The following is a 23892-nucleotide window of genomic DNA, read 5'->3' as shown; positions in this document are numbered from 1 at the left end:
CTTGAAGTCGTCACTGCACTACGGCAATGATTCTATTATTAACTTAGGCGTAGATTACAGTCGTGTAGCGGAGACCTTGATTATAAACGCGTACATAACAGCTGTTCCATTGTACGAGTATCAAACAACACATAGATTTATGAGTATACTTCTTCTCATCTCTTCCTGTTTTGGAACGCAACGCGAATAAGCCGTGCTGGAGTTACTAGATCCTAACAACAGGTCGTTGAATCGTTTTTTTCTTTCTTTTCTTCTTTTTTACAACATGCTCAACATGTTTTGTCACTTCGATGACGAGATTCAACATTTGATTTTTCATCGATTGGCTGTTACGTAACCGTTATTGATAAATAGGTTATATTTACATAAAATATGAAATACATTTAACAGGATGTATTTTACATAATTATTTTAATTATTATTTTCTCTTTCTTATATTTCGTCTCGTTCGATATTACGCAATCTTGCGAAAAGGTTAACCGTACAATTTTTCGCGAAATTTTCAAAATGATTGATACAGCATTATTAAGTTTCAAATTTAAATCATATCCGCTTTGATGATTTCTGAAGAAGAAGAAGAAAGAAAAATTGTTTAAGAAAGATAAGGATCGAGTAGAAAGAATTAAGCATGGAAACACGAAAGAAACCGTGTAATCGAGTTGAATTTTTGCTCGAACGATGCATATATATCTCGCATACGCAAGATACACTGCAACCAGTTCTAACAGCTTTCACGAGGATCGCTCGTCGAGTCGAACCATTTCGGTTCCTTACGTCATCCAAATTTTTATTAATATTCGATTAAAATGATGCGTTACTCGAGGAACGTGGACAAATCGGCGACACGAACTTTTAAACGTAATCATCGAAACTAAAAATGATCGAACGTTTCGTTTAACCTTCGAATCTCTCTCTCTTTCTGTCTCTCTCTCTCTCTCTCTGTATTTGAACGAATCTACTTCGAATCTACGAAAAAATCGGGTTTCAAGGTTCAATGACAGACTTTGTGTCGTTAGTCGTGGATGCAAAAAGAAAAAAAAAAGGAGAAATCATTACGATAAAGCAACAAACAAAATTTCAACGGTTGAAGTTAAGAATAAATTTACTTCAATAAGTTATTCGAATAATTTGCTATTCAAAGCGTCGAATAACCGCAGTTAATCGTAGCTCTATGAAGATTGTGGTTACATCAATTTTAATGGCTGCGGATAAATATTATTGGAACAGTTTGTAAATAAAATTATAAATAAATTACTGGAAGCAAGTTTGCTCGAGAATTTAACTAATTAATTTTTCGACATCAAAACATTGAGCGTTGGAAAATAGTTGAAAATTAAGTTACATCAAGTAAAAAATTCTCGAATAACGTTTATTCGTAGCTGCTATAGTCGATTCGTATAACCTCGATCGTACTAGTTATTTGCGATTTGTTCGATGCTTTGAAACGTAATAATGTATGAAGTCGCATATCGAAGTAACTTTATTTTTAATTTCGATTATTACAATTTTATTTCGCATCTCTGTTCAACAGATTTGGATCTGACACGCGGCGGATATTTCCCTTCGAATTTGTTTCAAAGTGAAGAGGGTCGTTACAGGCTAGACCATTTCGCTCGTTGATTGGTTGATGCTCTCTATAACACGTGACGCAGCTTTTCGGTTTTTTCTCAATGCCTCCTTTTGTCGTTGGACGGTTATTCAAACGATGATTTAAAATCGAAAGTGGAAAGGGAGAATGGGATGTTTCGAGTGAAAAAGTAAATGGAGGAGTGATCCTATTTCGATGAAGTAAAGTAACTTTTATGAGACAGTCTCGAAAGTTAATATTTTTATAGTAATTGAGTAATTAATTGTTTGTTATTTAATAAGATGAATTGAAAGGATTGTAACGATTGTTCGATAAACATATTTCGAACAAGTAATATGAAAATAGATTTACTTAAAATCCATCGTTCTTTGATATTTTATTTATTTCGTTGTTGTTCTTTATCTAAGATATTTTATTTTGTTTATCTCGTTACGAAACGTTCTTAAAACTGTAATGTACGCTAAACGTAAACAAGCAGCGGGTAATTAATATCACGAAATATTATATCTTTACGAAGGGAATTAATTCTAAAATTAATATTACGAAATCTATTATTAGAAAGTATATAATTTTTGGCGGGAATTTTAAATTTTCTGTTTGAATTAATGCAGACCAATTATAATGTAATAACTCATAATTGAAAATGTTATAATCGTGATATAATTTGGATAATTTTGTGCGTTCATTACTGTTGTATTTTATATAACATTTGCATTATTTGTCGTTCGTACCACGCAATGTTTTCCTTATTCGTTACACGTGCGCAGTTTATTTGCATGCCCGTCATTTGTACGAATAAATAAATCGACTATTTAAATACCAAAGGTGAGTGAATAAAAAAAAGGAGAAAAAAGAAAATTAAAATAAAATATTATACATTTAATCCGTTTTTTTCTTTTAATGATATCGAATTACAGATAAATATTTATTACAACTTGTGTTAGAAGGAAATACAATTATTTATTAAATTGTTACACTTATTTTACTCTATTTTAAAATAAAACGACGTCGAAACGATGAAATTGATTTTTAAACTTTAATTTAATTTTTTTTCTAGATATCAAAACTTTATGAAACTGTTCAATTATTTCAAAAGTTCTTTTTCCTCCAGGTTATTTAATTTCTGCAACACGAGCCCGCATAAAAGTTTTTTTTTTTTTTTCTCTTTTTTAAATGGAAACTACCACGATCAATTAAAACAGCGATTGTTTCGAGAAATAATTGAATATTTTTAATAAAACTTTTTATTTATCTTATATTTTTTTCTTATTCATAATTTTGAATTAATAACCACGTTATTTATAAATATACTCGTTACAATAATTAAATAATCAACGTACACAGATCGTCTCGATATCGTTATGATATAAATTTTTAAATCCATCAGTGTCGAATTATATTTCGACCGACTAAATCGATGACTCGAAGGTCTTGTAAGCCTTCTTGTACGCCAAGGGCCGACCGTAATAAAATGTAGGACATCGATTCCGTCCGATGTTTAACCCTCTTCCATCATTTTCGAGTGATGTACGAATTACGAAATTAGGATACACCTTCGAAGAAGGGTTGAAAGAAGAAATTTAAACAAAAGTTCTTTTTTTTTTTGTTTGCTTTCTTTGGTATAGCAATCCAAGGGCGTCGCGGAACATGGCGGAGAAACAACGCCGAGACAATCTCAATACGAACATCTCGGCGATGGCCGCGCTTGTGCCAACCGTCGCCGAAAGCCCGAGGAAGATGGACAAGATATCTATCCTGAGATTAGCTGCTAATTTCCTCAGAATACACTACAGTATGAGATTCAATTATTATACTTTTATACGTTCAATGCGGAGAGAGACGAATCTTTAATCGAAAGATTCGGTGATGAAATTATTTTTAATTTAAAAAGGATCATTTCTTGTTTTAATAAAGTTTTAATTTCGTATTTAATTCTATAAAGAAATTGATTGAGATTTTATATTGTACAAAAGATTGCTCAGATATGGTGCAAATGAAAAAATTAATTCGTAATAAGATTTTTTTTTCAACTCTTTGATTTACTACCATCTTTTTTTCTTTTATAATTCAAATTATTATTATTATTATTATTATATTAAATAGTTTAGAGAAGTCAGATGAATCGAGAAATATACAATTGGTCTGATAATTAAATATAATATTATTTGAATTGCAAAAAGGAAAAGATCCTTTTTTCTTTTCTCATTATCTCGATTTCCATTGAATTGTTCAATCAATATGTTCACTAGTTTAAAGGTGATTTGTGCATTTCCAGCCGTTGGACATGGCGTATCCGAGTTTCTACCTCGAGAGCTCGGTGATCTGGATTTGGAACAATACATAAGCGATGTGAGTACTCGTAAATCGATTCGATCCTGTTGTCCTTAAACACACGTTAAAATCATTTTTGTTAACCGTGACAGAATTTGATCAAAAACGGGAGCTTCTTTATTGTTATCACGACCACCGGGAAAATAGTATACGTCAGTCGGCAAGTTCAAGAGCATCTTGGTCACACTCAGGTAAATTTTATCTTAACCGTGCTCCTTTTATTTTATGAAAAAATTTTTGCAACATTAAAATCTAACTGCTCCTTTGCTGATATTATGCAACATATTTGAATAAGTTTTACGACATATCAAATTACAAATTTTTTCGACATAGTCATCAAACTTTCATCTTTAATATTTATATCAATTTTTAAATTTCAATATTCAGAAATGGATTAAAATAATGTTGTTGGATTGAAATAATGTTGAAGAAAAAAAAAGGAAAAAACAATGGATAATTTTCATCACCTATACTTTCTCTTCTTCTCCCTTTTATCCATTTCTTTATCCTTTCTATCTTATCATAACCCTCTTTCTCACGAAAAGTTTCCTCGCTGTAAACCCTCTAAGACACTCTGTTCAATCCGTGCTCTCTAAAACTTCCGCTCTGTTCGCTATCCTCTCAAGCTTCACCCTCATCCCACGCTATCCGTCCTTAAAAATACACTCGCTTAAAAACACACGTAAACGGCCATAGACACGCAATCGCGTATTTATGCTTCCATTGTTTTATCAATCTTTGCGATCGTTGCATTGTCCGTTTCACTGGTGTTTGCATTCTGTAATGCAGACCAACTTATTTCTATACTTGTTATAAATTCTTAAATAATAAGTAACCTGTTTTAATCAGTAACGCGCTTAAGAGAATGTGTTTTAAACGTGAAAACTGTGAAAAAAATCGCGTGAAATAGGATATTCATCCCAATTTCGTGTAAAACCGCAAAGGAATATAACTTTACCCTTTGTTTTAAAATATCAAATCACACATTCGTGATACGGTTTTCTGCTCGACGAAAGCAGATTATATTTCTAATAAGAATTTATTTTCAGTTTTCAATTTTAATTTTATACTTTACAACAACGAATAATAATCAACTATTTTATTCTACTTATTATAAAATAGTTATAATCCTTTTTTATTATTTAAAAAATTTATCTTTACGCGATAAAAATATTTATTTCGTATTTCTCGATTCAGAAATTTTTATTTTATTGTTATAAAAATATTATTTTTCTTTCTAGTTTTAGCCGGTTAGTTCTTTCTTCAACGAATTCTAACTAATAAAATGATAAAGACTTTTGTTTTATCCTTATTAAACTTTTTCCCGCGAGATTAATTCTTCGCTTCAATAGCGATCCAATTGCAGTTGCAATGAAACATAACTCTTTCCAAGAGTTCCAAATTATCGATCAAACGAACTAGGCCATCATGGTAACTACTCTGCACCTGCAATATTTTTTTCAACGTATCAAATCTTGCATGGATTATTCACGGTTTCATATTGTTTAATTCATTATTTATTAATGGAATTTTTCCCCCCGTTTCGTAGAATTATTTTTATCAACGTTTAAGGGATTCGGTGTAAGAGAGATAAAAAATATATTTTTTTTCTAAAAATAAGATTAAATAAATGATATTTATCTAATTTTTCTAATATCTCACGAATATGTTTAAAGTGTATCTCGATTTTATCAAAGATATAAAAGTATTTAATATTTATTAATTTATAAATAATGACAAACCGATAAATTCAAAAAATTATTAATCAAGTATTTTTCGTTAATATGTTTTTTTCCCCAAGAAAAACAACAATGAAAGATATTATTCTATCTTGTTCGATTCATCGATGTATTATTTCTTTTATTCCTTGTTTCGTTGTCTTATTATATTTTTTTTCCCATTCCCTATTTATCGTTCATTTATCGTTCATGTAAAGAATAATCAGTTAACTACGTGATCCGAACTCGATTTTCAATCGAATTGTTTGTCGCACGTGTACGGACTCGGATTATTTCGAACGGAATCAATAGGATTTAAACAGATACAAATAATGCGATGTATGTATGCGATTAAAAAAATAAATAAATAAATAAAAAATAAATAAAAAGAAACAAGAGATAAAAAATTAATAGAAGCATTGTATACAAGGATGAACGGAATAAACAAGAGCATATTATTTTGTCTAGGATAACTGAAACGATATAAAAAATGTTCGCCATTTCAACGATAAGCGAATTATTTTTCAGAAATCGTTCACAAGAAGATGTTTCTTCTTCTTTTTTTCTACTCGTATAACAACTCGAAATATCATCAATATTCATTCCGTTTTCATTTCCATACGACGTTAAAAAGTAATAGAGAATATCGGATCAAAGATATTTGCTGTAATTTTTTCTGTTCTATGACTTTTCTTCGCAAATTGAAACGAATGTTATTTAAATTTTGATTCATTGAAGAATTTTATTATATACTTTTCGACGAATAAAATGATGAAAATTTAATTATCGTGAAAATTTTGATTCTTGATTTTTTATTTGCTCTTTTTCTTTTTTTCTTTTTTCATTTCCTCTATATTGCCAAGTATTCTTGAGTTTAATAGAATCGTGGAATGCCCATACAACCAGTCGATTTCGCCTCGTTATTAACTTCATAACTGGTGCCCTCTAAGTCGAGAAGCGCGCGCTAGAGAATAACGAATAAAGTTCCTCTGAAACTTTAGACCACGATATTTCGGTAATTACGAAAACTCCGATCGAGAGTATTCTTAAAACAGAATTTCTTGACTTCGTCGTTTTCGTTCTATTCTTTGAAATTTTAACAATATTAATATGCTCAAGATACGTTTTCACTATATACAGTAATATTAAAGATGTTATAACATTTAAAAATATACGTTTATTTTTTAATCTGTTAACTGTTAATATGTTAAATGTTTAAATTGTTTTACAAAAATGAGAGATAACGAGTATATTCGTTATAATATAAAAAAATTGTTATTTCTTCTACGAGTATATATGGATAAAAGGTTAATTTAAATTCTTAATTTAAATCAATTTATAAATCCACTATTTAAATCCAATATTTTGTATATCAGGCAAAAGAAAACGAAAACGAAATCGAAATCGAAAATCTCTTTGAAAAAAAATAGAATAATGAAAACTCTCGAACAATCGAAAGATAAAAAATTCTATCGATCCACGTGATTCCATAGAAACTGTCATGGCGTTCTATATTCGAGCATAACGATAATTCGATGCTCGAGCATAACGAACTTGCTTACTAACGTTCGACTGAGTTATAACTTCAGAGTGTAAGAATATACCAGGACGAAACGAGGAAGAAACTCGGTGACAAAAGATAGAGAGATCGAAGAAAAGAGAGAGACATGAGGAGAGACCAAGGAGGAAGAAAATAAGAGAAGAGAGAAAGAAAAGAATGTGGAGGCGGTGCGGTGAGTTGTTTGCGCGGGATCTTCTAGGTTTTTTAAGGAGATACTCAATCAGTCGGTATTGTTCTCAAGGAGAAACTCCCTGTGGTGAAAACGAGCCTCGTCGCCGACATGGTGCACCGTGTTCGTCGCGATTAAATCGCAACAAATCGAAGTCAAGATGCAGAAGGAAAATGAATAAGAACGCGTGGATCTAGTGCCAGCTTCCTATGATGGTTTTAATGATCAATCATCGAAAGTTTTTGTGAAATTTAATGGAGTCGCATTTCGAGTTTGAGAAAGTTTGTTCGTTGCGATTGGAGTTGAATTTTAATGCTCCAGAGAGTATTAATAATTAAAGTTAAATTTTAATTTTAATTAAGTACTTACATAATTTAATCTAAAATTTTAATTCTAGGTAATCCAAAAATGTCAATTGGAATATCAAATTAACATGTTTTAATCACGCCTTCCTATTCTTTATTGAGATATTAATTTTCTTCATCTAACCTTTCTTTTTCGCCAAACTCGAAAAAAAGGAAAATAATCGAATAATCAATGATCACTCTTCTATAAAATCAACAATATATTACAGGCGGACCTACTTGGCCATTCTCTTTACGCATTCATTCATCCCAAAGATGAAGAGGAGCTTGCGAAGAACCTCAATCTGGATGAAATGCAAGGTGTGGTATCCTCGTCATTGCCACAGATCACCGACGGATCGAACGACAATTCCAATTCATCGGAGGATTCAACATCTTCGAAGAACGGGAGAACGTTCCAGAATCAGAGGCGGACTTTCGAACTTCGAATGTTACATCGTACTTCATCGAGGCGGGAGCATACGCAGTACGAATGGTTCGAGTTCTCTGGAATGCTCAGGCTTGCGGATGCTTGCAAAAATCCCGCGTCAAATGTTAATCGATCGAGACATCGAGGTAATGATACGTGTCATTTGAAATACTAATAACATTTTATCATATTTATAATAATTTTTTAACTTATTTATAATAAAAAAAAATTGTTATAGATGTATGTTATATTTTTTTAAATTTATCATTCAAATTATAAATTGAATCTTAAATTAATAAAAAACTTTGAGTTAAACGAAAGACTGATCATTTTAATTTTTTTTTTTTTGTAGAAATTACTTCAACCAGTAATGACATCGTTTTCGTGGGTATAGCACAATTATTGATGAAGCAGCCACTCACGAAAATTTCAATAATAGATGCTAATAAGAACGAGTATATCACTCGACATTTGGTAGATGGCAGGATCATTTATTGTGATCACAGGGTGTCAGTTGTGGCTGGATATTTATCGGAAGAAGTATCGGGTATGAGTGCTTTTGGTTTCATGCATAAAGATGATCGTATTTGGGCGATGGTTGCACTTCGTCAAAGTGAGTCCAAGTATTTTTATCTTGTAATTTTTATAATTATAATTTTTTTTATATATTAATAATTATGCATTTTTTTGTAATTCATTTACATGATTTTTAATAATGATGTTTTAATAATTAATTTACAGTGTACGATCGCGCGGAAACTTGTGGATCATCTTGTTATAGATTAACATCAAAAACAGGAGAACCCATTTATCTACGCACTCATGGATATTTAGAAGTAGATAAGGATACACAAATTGCAGTATCCCTTGTGTGCATAAATACATTAGTATCGTAAGTTTTGTGATACGTTAATGTTTCTTTTCATTTTTTTATCTTCTTTTGTAAATTCAATATTATAAATTTCTTTGTAGGGAAGAGGAAGGAATACAACTTATGCAACAGATGAAAAAAAGATTCTCGGCTACAATTTCTGAAACCATGAGAGCTATAATCCAAAATGGAGATGATGCATCGATTGATTTGGTAATTTATTTTATAAATTTGTATGTGACGAATAATATAAAGTAATCGCTAATCGAATATTATCAGATTAAAAATAAATATTAAAAGATTATTAGGAACATTATAATTTACAATTTACAGGGCTCAGATTCTCAAAATCCAAATTCGAAAAGTAATATGGAGGATCCTGCACAATTAGAGGATGCCATCACATATCTAGTTAGTGATCTATCATCACCTCTTCCAGAAGATTGTCTATCACCTCCTACACAAAATGAACAGTATGCGAAAGCTGCTATGATATCACAACATTTACCTCCTGCTGAAGCCCAAGCTCGAAGACTTGGAATTAAGAAAATCGATCGTTATTTAATGGTGCAAGCCAAGGCAAATCATAATCAGAAATCAGAATCAAAGACAAATAATAATAAGAATAACTTTAACGAGAAACAAGAAAACACGAGATCGTCAAGAAAAACTGTACATGAAGTTACAAAACAAACACGTAATAGTACACAAGATGAACAGAATTCATCACGAACTAATAGTATGTCTAATGTAGAGTCATGCGTAAATACCCAACGAAAATCTGGAATATCTCAACTTGAGCTTCATCAAAATGTGGATATTTTGAATCCTAATACTGCAGTTAAGAAACCTGTTGCAACAATAGGAAATAATCCATGTAACATTAAAGTTGAACATAACATGGATGTTTATACGCCCGAGACTGAATACTTTGAAAAGAATCCAATTGATAATAGTTCTGATTTGAAGAATCATCCTCCATTGAAGAGGATATACAGTGACGAAAATATTAAGACAGGTTGCATTAAAAAAAGACAGTGTAATAATGTTCCTTATGTGTCATCGGATACAAGCGATGAACAGAATATGTCTTACATTGATTGTAAGCCTTTCGTTGATGAAGAATTTTCAACGGATTTCAACAATATAAATCCTCAATCACTAAAGATTGCTGAATCACCAAATTCAAGTCTAAGTGAAGTCATAACTGATTATCAGCAAGTGGATTCTAGTATACCACTTATAGCTCCAAATCCTGAATTGGAACCGGAATATGGCGATCTTCAGGACAGTTCATTGCTGAGCCTAGACCTGGAATCAAATCCAGGTACCGAACTCAGTACAGTAACCCTGCATCTACAAACGAAGTAAACAACTAAATTTTGTTTATTGCAGAGTAGTGGGTGGTACTTTTAAATTCAAAATATCATAACTATTTATATTGATATTATTCTCTTAATATGCACAAGAGTTTTTTTTTTTTTATAAAATATATGCCCAAGCTCGAATGCATATGTAACTTTTCTTTTTATATCTTTTGTATTTTAATTTTTTTGATTTTCATAAATTTTTACGGTTTTAGTAAATATTTGATTTTCATTTTACAGATCTGTTAAAGATATTTGATGACCTAAGGCATATTCCAATACCAATTCTTGAAAGTAAGTACATACTTATATACATGTTTATTAAATAGAATATCGAAAGTACTAATAAGATTCAATAATAAACTTTTTTTAATATTTTAGATACTTTTAATGAAACAGAAGTACAATTAACAGACAATATGGTAAGTATAATTTAATAATAATATTACATTAATAATACAAGGCAATCATCACATCAATTTTATAATAGGTAATCAATAAAGAAATAAGGAAAAAACATCTTCAACTTATGAATAATATAGCACGCCAAGAATCCCAGTTGAATGTTTTGGCACGAGACTTAAAAAATCCAGCTTTACAAGCGAAAAGAGGAAGTTTAACACCATTAGAGGTATGAAAAACAATTTTTAGAAATAAATATTGCTAATATATGTTATTTAAAAAATTTAAAACACTTATTATGAATTTTAGGTAGAACATAATATGCAGAAACAAATTCTTGAGACTTTACAAAAAGATCACATGCAAATAAATATAAAACATAATATTGGTGTGTAAAAGTAAAATTCAGAATTTAGAATTACTTTTAACAAAATATTTCTTTGGAAGATAATTATTCTTAAGAAATATAGAATTGGCAAACAAAAGTGTGCATATCATTGCACATTGAATATTTCAATGAAGTTTATTACAACTTATTTCTCAACCAATGAATTAACGAAGTAAAAGAAGAACGTAACAATCTACAATTGCATAATAATCGACTTATTACAATTCAACAAAGGAAAGATAATAATATTTATTATCAAAGACGTCTAGTGAAAATGTAGTGTCGATTAAGAAAACTTCAATATTATGTGTTTTTAAACTGAAATAAAAAGAAGCATCATAAGTAAACAATGTATAAAATAATCAAGATGTATATTTTACATCTATTCGTAGAGACTTTTTGAAAGTCTAGTGTGGACATTATACATCGCCATGTTTGGCATATAAACATATAAACATATATTTCAATAACTGCTTAAAACATATACGTAAATTGTATTGTATATGATGGGCACGTTTTACAGTTTTGAAGGTCCAATGTTACGCAGTTTTCAAATTTTATCATAATTAACTTTTATATAGCGTAAAGCCAATTTTAAGCGGCTACGCTATTTATTTAGCCTCCAGGACTGTTTGTGCTTGGCTATTGTTCTCGATCGAGAACGAAAATTATCTCTACGTCGAATGACTATGATATGTATATGTACTATATATATCGGATGGATACAGTACCAGTTCTGTTTAAATCCTATTAATTATTGGAATTCAAAATTATAAAAAAAAAGCAAGTTTCTAGTACAAAATTTCTGTTTTAGACAAAAAAATATGCTTATAAAATATGCTTAGACAAAAAAACATATTATAAAAAGAATATTAATTATACGTAATTGTACCTTTTTACTATTGTTACGTGAAATAATTCTAACTATGACAAATTGACTGTCTCGATTTCTATCGATTTCTTTTTTTTTCTAAAACAATTTTGAAAATTGTGTGGATTGTTATTATTTCTCTGTATATTTATATGCATTATTTGTAACATACATATGCACTTTTAAGCATTTTACATATTGACTTGTTATCTTTTTTTTTTTTAAATATATATTTCATTGGAAGATAATGGTAATTAAAATTATCATTTTTTTTCATAATGAAATTTTTGAGAGAAAATTGGTATTTTATACGTTATATTTCGTGATTGTAATTATTTTATTATGATGAATTTTTAGACTTTACTGGCCTTGTTATCCACCCAATACCGTGTTGCTTTATATTATTTTATTAATTATAGTTAAGCTTTAGTATCTACTATAAGTAGTATAAAATTTTCGTGATTAACTAATATGTGATATTATTAAAAATACATATACTATTAATCACGATTTTTTTTTATCTAATGAATCATAAAAATCATAAACAAGCATAATCAAGCAAATGAATTTGCAATTCAATGTAAAATATAAAATATATAGAATGGAATTATGCACTGAAAAAATTATAAGAGCGCATACATTATAGATATATTCAACACATATAAATAATAGATCTATATGTATATCATTTAGTTCCAGTTTCCTATGTACAAGCATAAATAAGGCTGATAAATTGTAAATAATTCCGAATATCTTACTGATTGGTATTATTACCGATTAAAGAAATCACTGGGTTCTTTTTTTGTGAATTATTCATCATTCATTCATGTTATATATCTATTTGCAACTCGTGTGCTATTTCCCAAATACATTAAAGAGCATTTTTCATGCTCTTGCGTACTGATGCGAATTATGATATCAGTAGAATTTAGAATTGTAGTTTAAAAATGATGTTTTAATGTTTGAGCAGTTTTTTTACCCCTTTTAGCGTAAATTCTTATTTTAAGAAAATAAGACGGCAAAGCAGACATGATATTATTCAAAATAATATTGTTTATAAATTTAAATTGATTTTGATGATTTGGCAGAAGTTATAAATATATATATATATGTATGTATTTATTTTAATTGAAAATTATTTTTGATCGATGCTTTGTACGAATGAAAATTATGAAATTACGAGAAAGGGGTATATTATCTGCGTATAAATTCTTATACATGTACACAACATGTTCATTGTAAAAAATGATCGTTAATTCGTTTTTATGTCATTGACATCGATGTCAAACGTATTGAGGTATATCATGTCATTTTTGTTTTTTTTTCAACTAGGATTATAATATATAAATGTATAATATTAAGAAAAGCTTGAGATATAAACTATGCTCATTTTTATGGTTAAGAGGATTCGATTATCCTTGCCTCATGATTGCTCGATGTTGATAAAGATTCAAACTTTTTTATATATTATCATACTGTTAGTAAAAATATAAATGATCCTACAATGTAATTCACGTTACATTATTGGGATGTTTAGTTAAGTAAATGGCAGACTTTCCAATTTGTCATGATCATTATAGTACAAACAGCAAGTTTAAAGTGTCTGTATTTAGTGTCACTCTCTTTAATCTATCAAATTGTTCATGTGTTTTGTGATCTTTGGCATTTCAAGCCTGGCCATTGTGCTCATTGTTTTGTATGTTTCAAACTATGCATAAAAATTGTATTTCTACAATTAATTGTTATTAAACTAATTATGAAGTGATCAAGATATGTAGTATCTATAATATCTTGTTAATTAAAAACATTATAATACATATAAGTGATTTTTATGTGTTTCTTGAAGCCTCGTAAATAAGATCAGTATATAATTCACATCTATATAATATTTATTGAGGGCAGTGAAAAATGTATAATAGTTATTCAATATAAAAAGAGTCTGCTCTTTCACTCAAAAAAAAAAAAAATCAAAATCTCTGCCCGATTAGAACATAATAATAAATGAGCAGAACGTGACACGAACAGATGGCACTACAGAATTCGCTAAACATTTAATCTTATAATACTGTAAATACTATCTTTATTATATTTTATACTCTGCTGTTTGCACATAAGTGATTTTTACAATTTATTTCTGTAAGTTAACATACGCGAAGCACAATTTAATACAATTGTGTTTTACATCCTTGTATATTTCTACACATATATCTTTATAAGTAAAAATGGCATCCTTCGAATTATTGTGTGGTCGAATTAAAATATTAATTTTGCAATCTACATTCTGTGCATCAAGCAATGTTAAAAAGTTTTTATATAAAGCGGTTGTCTCTTCTTTGTAATCTTGTTTGTAAAAATGGAAAGATAGATATGAAACAATTTATCGTGTGCTCGTTTTCCGTAAAAAAAAAAAAAAAGAAAAAAAAAAAGAAGAGAGAAAACTGAAGTAAGAAAGAAGAAATAAAAAATGAAATTTCATGATGACAGTATTACGCTTTTGCGTAAGGTAACCGCATAGTAATATATTAATTATTTATCTTTTAAGAATAACGAAAATAACTAATAATTCAAAGTTAAAATCTCCATTTAATTATGGAATATGTGAGTCGTTTTCTATCGTCAGATATAATCTTTAAGCTTGTATTTAAGATATATTTTCACACAGTGAGTTGGAAATATCGGTTTTAAATTCCATTAATCAACATGAAATGAAATAAAAACGACACATATATTCGCTTTCGTGTACAAAACGAATTATCGAGCAAACATCTTTGTACAGGCTATTTTAACTTTAAAACTCGGTGCTTTCGAAAATTTCTCGAACACTGTGTACATTTTACCGTAGCTGTTAAGGTATATGCGAATGTGATTCGCATTTTATGAGCTTCTTTGAAGAGAAATGCACCACCGAATTACTTCCAACTACATTTGTATGTTGGACGAGAGCATAATAAAATGATAAGTTTAATTAAAATCATTATATATCATTATATTAAGTATTTACGAAGTTCACGTACGCCCTAAATATTTTTATGTTAATTTTATGCCCATTTTTTTATGTATATATATTTATGTTCCGTTGTGAATATATTAATGTTAATAAATGATAATGCTGGATTATTATCATCAAAGGGATTTTCACGAAATGTTGAAAATTATAAGAAATTTGTAATATTGGCGGTGTATAGCTCTTCGTAGATTGCCAAAGAACGATAGAAAATATGTAACTGAATTCCGTTCCTCTGTTCTTCCAAATCGAGAAAAAGAATTGAGAGAAAGAATATTACTGTGCACGACGAGGATGGTTCATGCAGAAATTTATAAAAATGTTTACAGTCGCGTTGCTCATGTCAACATAGAAGTTGGAACGAATGAATTTAAAAAAAAAAATGAAAATTTATCATACAACATTAATTTCGTTCTCCAATCTCTAATGAAATGAAAACGAAAGAAAACGAAAGCAAAATATATATTTTTTCTTTTTTTAATAACTATATATCTAATGGATTGCGTTCTTGTAGTAATCATTTTCTAATTTCTGTTTTTAAATATATTTAATATGAGTAATAATTATAATAAAACGCATATATAAGCAAGCATAAATAATGTGAATATGGAAAAAGAATAAATTTCTTAATATAATCGAAAGCAGAAATATAATGATTGGGATCATATACACGTATAACTTGTGTCAAGACTGAATTATCAAGACTTCGTAGAAGGTGGAACATTTTTGTAAATAATACTGCCTGAAAGAAATATATGTAAAAATTATATGAAAATTACAAAGATTACAACCCTCATTTAAATGTATTTTACTCCTAATGTCCTATCTGTTTCATAGAATCTATGCACGTTTAATATATTTAATTGTTCCAATATAAAAAAAATTACAATAAGATAATAAAATATTTAAAATTATGAGTTTATATTTATTACACAACAGGATCTTAAAATAACTGCAAGACCGACCATCCTGCAAAGACAGTATTACAGACCTTATCACATTAAACATCACCATATAACTGATAGCATTTCCTCATATTCTTTCGAGCTGCGATCATTTTATTGTATATGTATTTTATAATATTTTATTTGTCCCCATAAAATTCTTTTTTAAACATTTGTTTCTTTCTTATTTCTTTTTCTTCTTCTTCTTTTGTTTTTTGTTTTTTTTCTTTGAGCATTCATCTAAGAAACAAGTAAATCGTTCCGCTAAATATATAGGATTCATTTGGATCGTGAATATTGGAAAAGAACAAGTGGCCAACGCTTCGCAAGATATTTCGCGAACGAAAGAAGCGTATATTTTTCAAGTGTTAAACAAGGCCTTTTGTCCATTTATACGTATCTACTAAGAAAAAAAATTGATGAACAAGGATTTATTCGCTACGAAAATTGTAACTAGGTGTATCTTAATTTATACATATATCGATCGAGCGAAAGATCGAATCGAATCCCCAATCTAATGTATCGACGACAAAAACATCGAAAAATTAAAATCGAGAAGAAAGAACGATATAACACAGGTTTCGCTTTGAGAAAAAATTTTTTTTTTCATCACAATTAAATCGACGTTTTTTAATCAAGTTTTGGAGGTAACGGACATAAATGTAGTCAAAGTGATTCGTTTTTTTTGCATCACGCACCTTTTTATTCTACTCGATGATGCAGTTTATGAAAAAATTCAAGAATAAGTGACTTATACACACGCGGATGATATTAATTTGTACCTGTATGAGAAAATAATCGGAAAGGCACGATACTCGAGGCGATCTCAATCAAAGGCACGTATAATTGATAGACGATGGTGCAGACAAGAGTCTCCTAGCAATGAGTAAGCACTGCAATTTGTCTCTCAATTTTTATTTAACATACTGTATAACCGAGCAGTTCAATACGTGTACAGCGTGGATCAAATCCCAAGCACGTAATCATATAAATGATAGTTAAAAAGATTGATTAATTTTTAATATGTACAAGAAAAAAGAAATAATTTGAAAAAATTGATAATAAAATTTTTGGTTATAAGATAAATATATCGAAAAAATGTTTAATAGATAAGAAATTTCGTACGAGACTTATCATGAGACACACGATCGAACATTAGAATAAGAGTGGTACAAATTAATAATCGCGATTATTTATATACTTCTTTTTTTTTATATATATATATATATTATAGATCGATATTTCATCGTTCGGTGCGTGCGATTTGATTCGTCCTGCATGAAAGTTCGCGAAACGCTGCAACGCAGTACAATCGATAGTCATAATCGAGATTCAGGGAGGCCAATGTGCGTTTCGATCAATCGTCGTTTTGCGATTCGAATCATCCAGAGCTCGCGGAATTGAATAGATCGTAAAACGTTAAGCCTTATAGTTTACAACGCAATCTATAATTAATTCTTTCAAAAAGAAAGATAGAAAAATAGACGTGTCTCTAAATACAATACAATAATATCTCTTGGCGCGTTTGGAGATCGTTTTCTTTCTTTCACGGAAAACGATATTCTTTCGTTGCCATAATTTAAACGTAATTCGGAGCGAAAGCAAACTCGAAACGTTTAGACGGTTGAAATAAAATCGATCGGTCGACACGATAAAAAAATTAAAAAAAAAAAAAAAAAAAAAAAATTCAAACGAAATTGTTCGATTTTATTTTATTTAAAAATAAAACATTGGAACGATCCACACTATTGTCTGTTTTTGTCTCGTTCTACGTGTCGCTATATGGATATTTGGTCGAAGGATCGAAAGGTTAGCGATTAATTCTTATCTGGTAAGTAATTAGTATTAGTAGTTATTTAAATATTAAAGATTTTTTTCACCCGGAGTTCAAGTCACCGCGTCCCATCGCAGAAATGAAAAGAAACGAAAGTGAAAAGATTATTGTGATTAATGAAATTGTTCGTAGTAACGATGGATCGATTCGTGCGTAAGTGGAAAGTGATAAGTAGTTTGGAAGTGGATAAGAAACGAGAAACAATCGAAATATAAAATATAATAAATTAAATTATAAAATGTTAAAACAAAATTAGACGACATTGAATAGTCGGTCCCGTCGTGACGCTTCCCGAAGTTGCTCGAAATTGGGTGTTTGATTCGCGTTGATCATTTTTTCTTTTAGTTATCTACAACTAAGGGCAGTATGTACAGGGGACAAAGGAATGTGAGATTTATCTTTTCCTCCATAGCCGCTATACGACAGGCCAGCAGTATAATCTATTCGATATAAATATCCTCTATCGGGAAAGCAGTCTCGATGAACTTCGTGTAGAACCGATGAAAAGCACGCCTATGAAAAAAAATAATGTACATTTAAATAATAATAATCATCCTTCTAATAATCGTTTTAAATGTGGATTTATATAATATGAATATAACTTTCTTTCGAACGAAAGAAATTTAAATTACTTTAGATGAGACCAGAGATAATGGCGAGAAATAAATTAATTTCGATCCAATTGATTTTCAGAGAAATTAAATGAAATAACGCATTATGATGAAGACACAATAATAATAAAAATAAAAGAATAAAATGATATACGTACCCGACAGCTTCGGCAACGGGCCTCGTGGATTCTTGGCCGATGAACACGTGGCAAGCGAACCTTTGCAAGGTAGGATGCTTCGTGATGAAGCCGAGGTAGCGATGATCGCGAGGATGAAAGGCGCAGAATGAGACATTCTTAAGCGAGTAGAAATAGTCATGGCAAGGTCCTTGATTTTTCTAAAAAAAAAAAAAAAATGGAACGTATTATTGAATTAATATAGAAAATACTATAATTTTAACAAGAGATTATTACTCTACACTTTTGTTTATTATAATTTAATCGAATCGATTATCTTCAATTTACCCGTGGTTTACTCCTATCGACCATTCGAAGACCTTGATCGGATACTTCTAAGATACAACTTTGTGATACAGGTGACTCTTGTGAATTTCCGACGATTCTTCGAACCGCTTGACAAACAACACCAGTACCTTTGTGTGCCAATGTCTCTACGGAACCCAAATAACCTAAAAGGTATCGTTCCCTTTTCACTTTTGGTGCCGATGGATCAAAATCACTGTAATCCATGTCGACCGCATAAGCCGAGGGGAAGATACCTTGTCGACCTGTTCTCAGGTTCACACCTTCAATGCGATAAGTATATAAGAAAAATAGGTTATGTGTTACGTATTTTTAGAAAGTCTCGAAACTTTGATAAAGATTGATTAAATACGTATAAATAATGTTCGAACCTTCACACCATAGGTCATCGGCCTCTTTTTGAACGTAAATGGGATCGCCAATTTCAAGATCGATCTCATCGTGGTGTCTTGGCACGAATTTGTGCAATCCTCGATGCGTTGCCTCCAATAGTTCCAGTTGAGTAAACGGTACACCGCCGCTTCCTTCGAAGCGACACGAGAGCATTATGGTGAAAATTATAATGAAAATTGTAAGTAACAATAATAATATTTTATCAATTGTTATAAAGAAATAAAAATTTTTATCGAATCACAATTTTTCGAAAATGATATTTTCGTAGTAAGTTTGCCGTAAAACGAGAAAAAGTCACCTGGTGTACTACTCGGCGAAACAGAGTCCGTATTCTGTAATGTGTTACAAGGTATCGGCGATACACTTTTTGGCCCATTTTCTGGCGAGTGAGCAGTAGAATGGCCACTGTCGGTGGCCATTCGCTCGCTATCGGGTGAGCTATCCTCATGACGAAGCCTTGAATGACACTTTCGTAAAACTAAATGCGGTCGGTTGGAATTAGAACCAGTTGCCGCGTTCAATTCGTCTGCCAGAGACGACGAGGATTGCATAGACGTTTGTCCAATAGGTAGAGCTGGAAGAAAAATGTTGTATATTTATAAAATTATTCTATAAAACAAATGATAACTTAATTGTATAACTTAATCGAATGAAACGATGACTACCTTCTTCTGTAACAACAAGATGCTTGAAGAAAGCGTGAGAACTTTATATATTCAGCTTCTGAATACATATATATATATATATATATAAAATCATTGCGTAATCATAACGCGTTTGATACATATCATTGTATAACTACAAATATAACCAATCGTAACTGCAGGTGAGTAAGTCATGATCAGATGTATGGATCTCAAACAAGTGGTATGACGTAAGTTAAATGTCATTATGGATTTTCTTTCGCTGCGGTCGTCGATTCTGCGGTTAAATATGTGGTGATTGTCAGTGAATCGCGATAGATGATGAGAGGCGTATAATGATATGATAAATATTCATTCGTAATATATTGTTGCAGACTTGGATATTCAATTTGGAGTGTCATTTTTAATCAAGGTCTTACGATCCCTTTTCCGTACTAACCTCTTTCGACAAAACAAGCTGGAACGATTTATTTATTTATATATATACATATATATCATTGTCTATCATTCTTTCTCGCGAGGAAAATATAAGCTAGATGAACGTTTCCAATGAACTATCACCACTTCTACTTTCTTATAATACACAACTTAAGAAGGATTCGAATTTACGAAAGGTAATACGGTAATCTAAAAGGATATATAGACATCGGTATTTACATTTTAATTTTCTCTTACATTTTTTCGTTTTAGGGATTTCCGGTAATCTTCGACGTCTGCGCTCGGTGCTACCGCTTCCGGGACGATTCGAGGGCACATGTTCCGGTGTCGGCCAGGAACTCAAACTCGAACAGGAATCTCCAACGTCGCTGACTACGCTATCTCTACCACCGTTACCGGATACGGTAGTACTACCTCCGCCAGGACCCGGTCCACCGACGCCTGCTGATCGACCCCTGCTGCTCAGTCCACCGAACAAGCTAATGTCACCCAAGGGTAGTTGTGTAGTGAGCTAAGCTACCTTTCACCATGCCATTTAAAGTGTGTAGGTTGTACTTCTTTTTTTTTGTTTTGTTTTGTTGTTGTTGCAATTTCCGCTAGCGCTACCAAGTTATAATCACAATTGAGAACGGATCACAAGGTTTGATTTTTCTACACAAAAGCGTGGTAGAAATTTTCTTGAACAGCAAATGTTTCTTTTTCTTTTTTTCCAAATTTAATTCGATTGATATACACGTTATATTGGATTATATCATGTAATTTGTTCTCAATGGTTTAACTATGTAAGGGGTTTTTACTTCTTCTGTAGATGCAAGACATACATGATACTGAAACACAACTATCCTAGCTGCAAATAAATCGTGACGTGCAAACTTGGCTGAATAATGCATTTTTAAAATGCGTATCGATAGATAAATGAAAAAATATCGATAGCTTTTTTTTAAAGAAAATAGAGAACGTTTAAAAATAATTATAACCTTCTAGATCTATGAAAGGAAGTTCGAAAATGTTTCGAATTAAAACGGATAACATACTTCTTGCATGCAAGTTATGCTCAAAAAAGGTTTGTATCGGATGCAAGATTAAATTTTGAATTTTAGTTTGAATTAAATTGATTCTCGATCGATGCTAACGTATATAATTAATTGAACGTGAAAAATAATGAAAAAGTTGTATGCACTTCTGAAATAATTAGAGGCTGTACATTCGAAAATTATAATTAAAACTCGATATTGTTCCTTCAAGCAAGAAATCCTCTAATTATTTCGAATAAAGTTCGAGACGAATTATTTAAAACTTCAATTTACATCGCGTCAGTGATGTTATATAACACATGGGAAACAAAGTTTCGATCAAATAATTCGATAATTTCTCAAGTCATAATTTTTGGACCAAGTATATAAATTTAATAAAATCTATCTTTGCAGGCCAAAGAAGAAGTAGGTTAACACTTACGAGGTTACCAACCTAAAGTCGCTATCAGCTACAATGGAACAATTATGATCAAGATCTTCGCTATCATCTCCAGAAGTATGTCCGCTTTGGTTATCGTGTCGATGAATGACCACCACCTCCTCATCCTCGGAATCGACAGCGACTCCGTCGCAAGATCTCTCGACCTCCGCATCGCTATCCTGCGACGAGGTCGGCGAATCGTCTATCATCACATCGTGAACAAGCCTATTTCGAAGAATAAATCGTTTTGGAAAATTAATTCGTCGTTCGATGCGGAAAAATTGATGGAAATTTTTCTAACGAAATCAATATGTTTTATAATGCATCTTTATAATGCACGAAAATCATGTCATCAAAGTTAATAACATGTACGAATTATCGTAAAATGTCTCGTTACAGTCAAGAAATGCTCGAATTCTGCTAACAGGTAAATGAAAATATTATCTTGATCTTGGTAAATGTATATATTTTTTTTATATTTTAATGTTGTTTATTTAGTCAAAAATATTCCTTGAGAAATGAAACATGACAGTTTATAAATTTAATTATTTGTTACTATAATATTATTTGTTGTAATCAAACGAAAAGAAATAATCATTTCATCGTTTGAAAATTATGAGCAATTTATTGTTGCAAATGGAAGGTGAAGGATTAGATAATTAACGATAAAAATTGGGATGCACTCATGAATAGCGTGCGTTTTATTTGTTGAGCAAGTAATTAAGACTGGCAGATAAAGTGAAAACGATTTCACGTACGCGACAGAGTTCAATCGATTTTATTTCGTAGCGTTTTAACATATATGCATTCATAAATAAAGAAAATTGTCACCTGTACATTGCATTTTCAATCTACGATCGATGTTATTTAACGACTAGAAAAACTATCTATTTTTAAAATATCCAGTTTTTAAAACGTGTGGGTTTAAAATTAAAAAGAAAAAAATTACTGCATAAATTAATACGTCAAATATATAGAACGATGTAAATAAAAGAATATTAAGATTTAATCGAAAAAAAAAATTAATCAAATAATAACATATATTAATTTTATAAAGTAACGAATCATTAATCAATTTGTTTGGATACAATCAAATGTTGGAAATTATTCTATATAAATCGAATTTATTTGATACACAGAGAGCAGCATAGACCGCACCTTGCACAATCTTTTCAATTTAATTTCTTATTACTTTACTCTTTTCTCGAATATGCTGAATAGACTGAACTAAAGTGATGCTAAACAATAAATTGCCACGATGATTTTATCAGATACGCATTAAGTTATTCGTCAGTTATAGAAACAAGTTGCAAAAACCCAATAATATTTTTTAATAAAAAGAAAATCAAAAACGTTCTTATATACGAACGAATAAAATCCCTAAGAAATTAAATCAAACGAATTCCGTTCTCCGTTATCATAATTGGATGCATCGGTCGTGGAAATCGACACGTTGACTCGAAAATGTCATGAATTAAATTCATCTCATAACCACGTTTCTATCATTTCCGTAATGTTTCACCTGAAGAAAATACGGTCACCCACTACAGCAACCAGAAACCCTGTCACAACGTCGATAACGCAACCCCCATTCAAGGTGTCCCTTTACGTCAAAGGTCGGCTCAAATCGGTCATTGTACCAAAAAACGTTCCGTCTGAAAATCCATACCTTACGATGTAAAAAATAAAGAAAAGAAAAAAAAAACAAAATACGTGGAAACACGCATCGCCTTGTAAGAAACGGTGTCATCGATGCTCTCCGTTCGAAGCTCTCGAACAAATGTACTTTAAACGTCGAGAGCACCCTAACGAGGCTCCTGATATTCTCTATTTTCAGATACGAAAAGGAAAACGGGTTGCTCACGTGTAATTGGAGAGTGGTGCCTTGAGATGCTGCGGAAGTCTTTCGAAGTAATGTCGAAATTCCTCGAACTCGGTGTCGGCCATTCTGCGGTGAACCAATGAAAAACACACGGCGTGGGGTCGATCCTGAAGGCGGCCGTGACGGCCTGGAGGAGAGCTGCTCGTCGACCCCCGGAAAGCAGAG

At 30.9% G+C, this 23892-nt stretch overlaps 2 protein-coding genes across 5 annotated transcripts in view; one reads left to right on the top strand and one right to left on the bottom strand.

Moving 5' to 3' along the window:
* Nucleotides 1-10987, top strand: part of LOC107999315 (circadian locomoter output cycles protein kaput) — a 50742-nt gene extending 39755 nt beyond the window's left edge. Inside the window, exons 2-12 of the mRNA XM_062077242.1 lie at nucleotides 3214-3380; nucleotides 3864-3937; nucleotides 4012-4110; nucleotides 7942-8287; nucleotides 8494-8754; nucleotides 8883-9033; nucleotides 9114-9225; nucleotides 9346-10379; nucleotides 10620-10673; nucleotides 10761-10801; nucleotides 10870-10987. Of these exons, the coding sequence (XP_061933226.1) occupies nucleotides 3214-3380; nucleotides 3864-3937; nucleotides 4012-4110; nucleotides 7942-8287; nucleotides 8494-8754; nucleotides 8883-9033; nucleotides 9114-9225; nucleotides 9346-10379; nucleotides 10620-10638 (2263 nt within the window). The 3' untranslated portion in view covers nucleotides 10639-10673; nucleotides 10761-10801; nucleotides 10870-10987. The remainder of the gene's footprint in view (nucleotides 1-3213; nucleotides 3381-3863; nucleotides 3938-4011; nucleotides 4111-7941; nucleotides 8288-8493; nucleotides 8755-8882; nucleotides 9034-9113; nucleotides 9226-9345; nucleotides 10380-10619; nucleotides 10674-10760; nucleotides 10802-10869) is intronic.
* Nucleotides 10988-13350: 2363 nt separating this feature from the next.
* LOC107999316 (JNK-interacting protein 1) lies at nucleotides 13351-23845 on the bottom strand. 4 transcript variants are annotated; one of them, XM_017059041.3, is made up of 8 exons: nucleotides 23710-23845; nucleotides 21846-22070; nucleotides 20628-20869; nucleotides 19607-19882; nucleotides 19287-19439; nucleotides 18898-19178; nucleotides 18592-18770; nucleotides 13351-18335 (listed from the first exon to the last, which is right to left on the bottom strand). In XM_017059041.3, the coding sequence occupies exons 1-8, from the start codon at nucleotides 23790-23792 to the stop codon at nucleotides 18263-18265; spliced, it is 1512 nt and encodes a 503-aa protein (XP_016914530.1). In that variant the 5' UTR covers nucleotides 23793-23845; the 3' UTR covers nucleotides 13351-18262. The 4 variants fall into 4 exon arrangements, with proteins under 4 accessions (XP_016914530.1, XP_016914532.1, XP_016914531.1 ...); XM_017059043.3 differs by having other exon boundaries at nucleotides 20628-20848; XM_017059042.3 differs by having other exon boundaries at nucleotides 21858-22070.
* Nucleotides 23846-23892: the final 47 nt, after the last annotated feature.

Source organism: Apis cerana, linkage group LG7, assembly GCF_029169275.1.
Source record: "Apis cerana isolate GH-2021 linkage group LG7, AcerK_1.0, whole genome shotgun sequence".
NCBI lineage: Eukaryota > Metazoa > Arthropoda > Insecta > Hymenoptera > Apidae > Apis > Apis cerana.
This window is presented reverse-complemented; position numbering and strand designations above follow the sequence as displayed.

What these genes read in the sequence shown, in the direction of transcription:
- LOC107999316 (XM_017059041.3), bottom strand. Translation starts at nt 23,792, where the DNA reads ATGGCCGACACCGAGTTCGAGGAATTTCGACATTACTTCGAAAGACTT. An exon ending in AATCCCTAAAACGAAAAAAT is followed by an intron (nt 19,883 to 20,627) that starts GTAAGAGAAAAT and finishes TTTTTCTTCCAG; the next exon opens with CTCTACCTATTGGACAAACG. An exon ending in TCGATAGGAGTAAACCACGG is followed by an intron (nt 18,771 to 18,897) that starts GTAAATTGAAGA and finishes TTTTTTTTTTAG; the next exon opens with AAAAATCAAGGACCTTGCCA.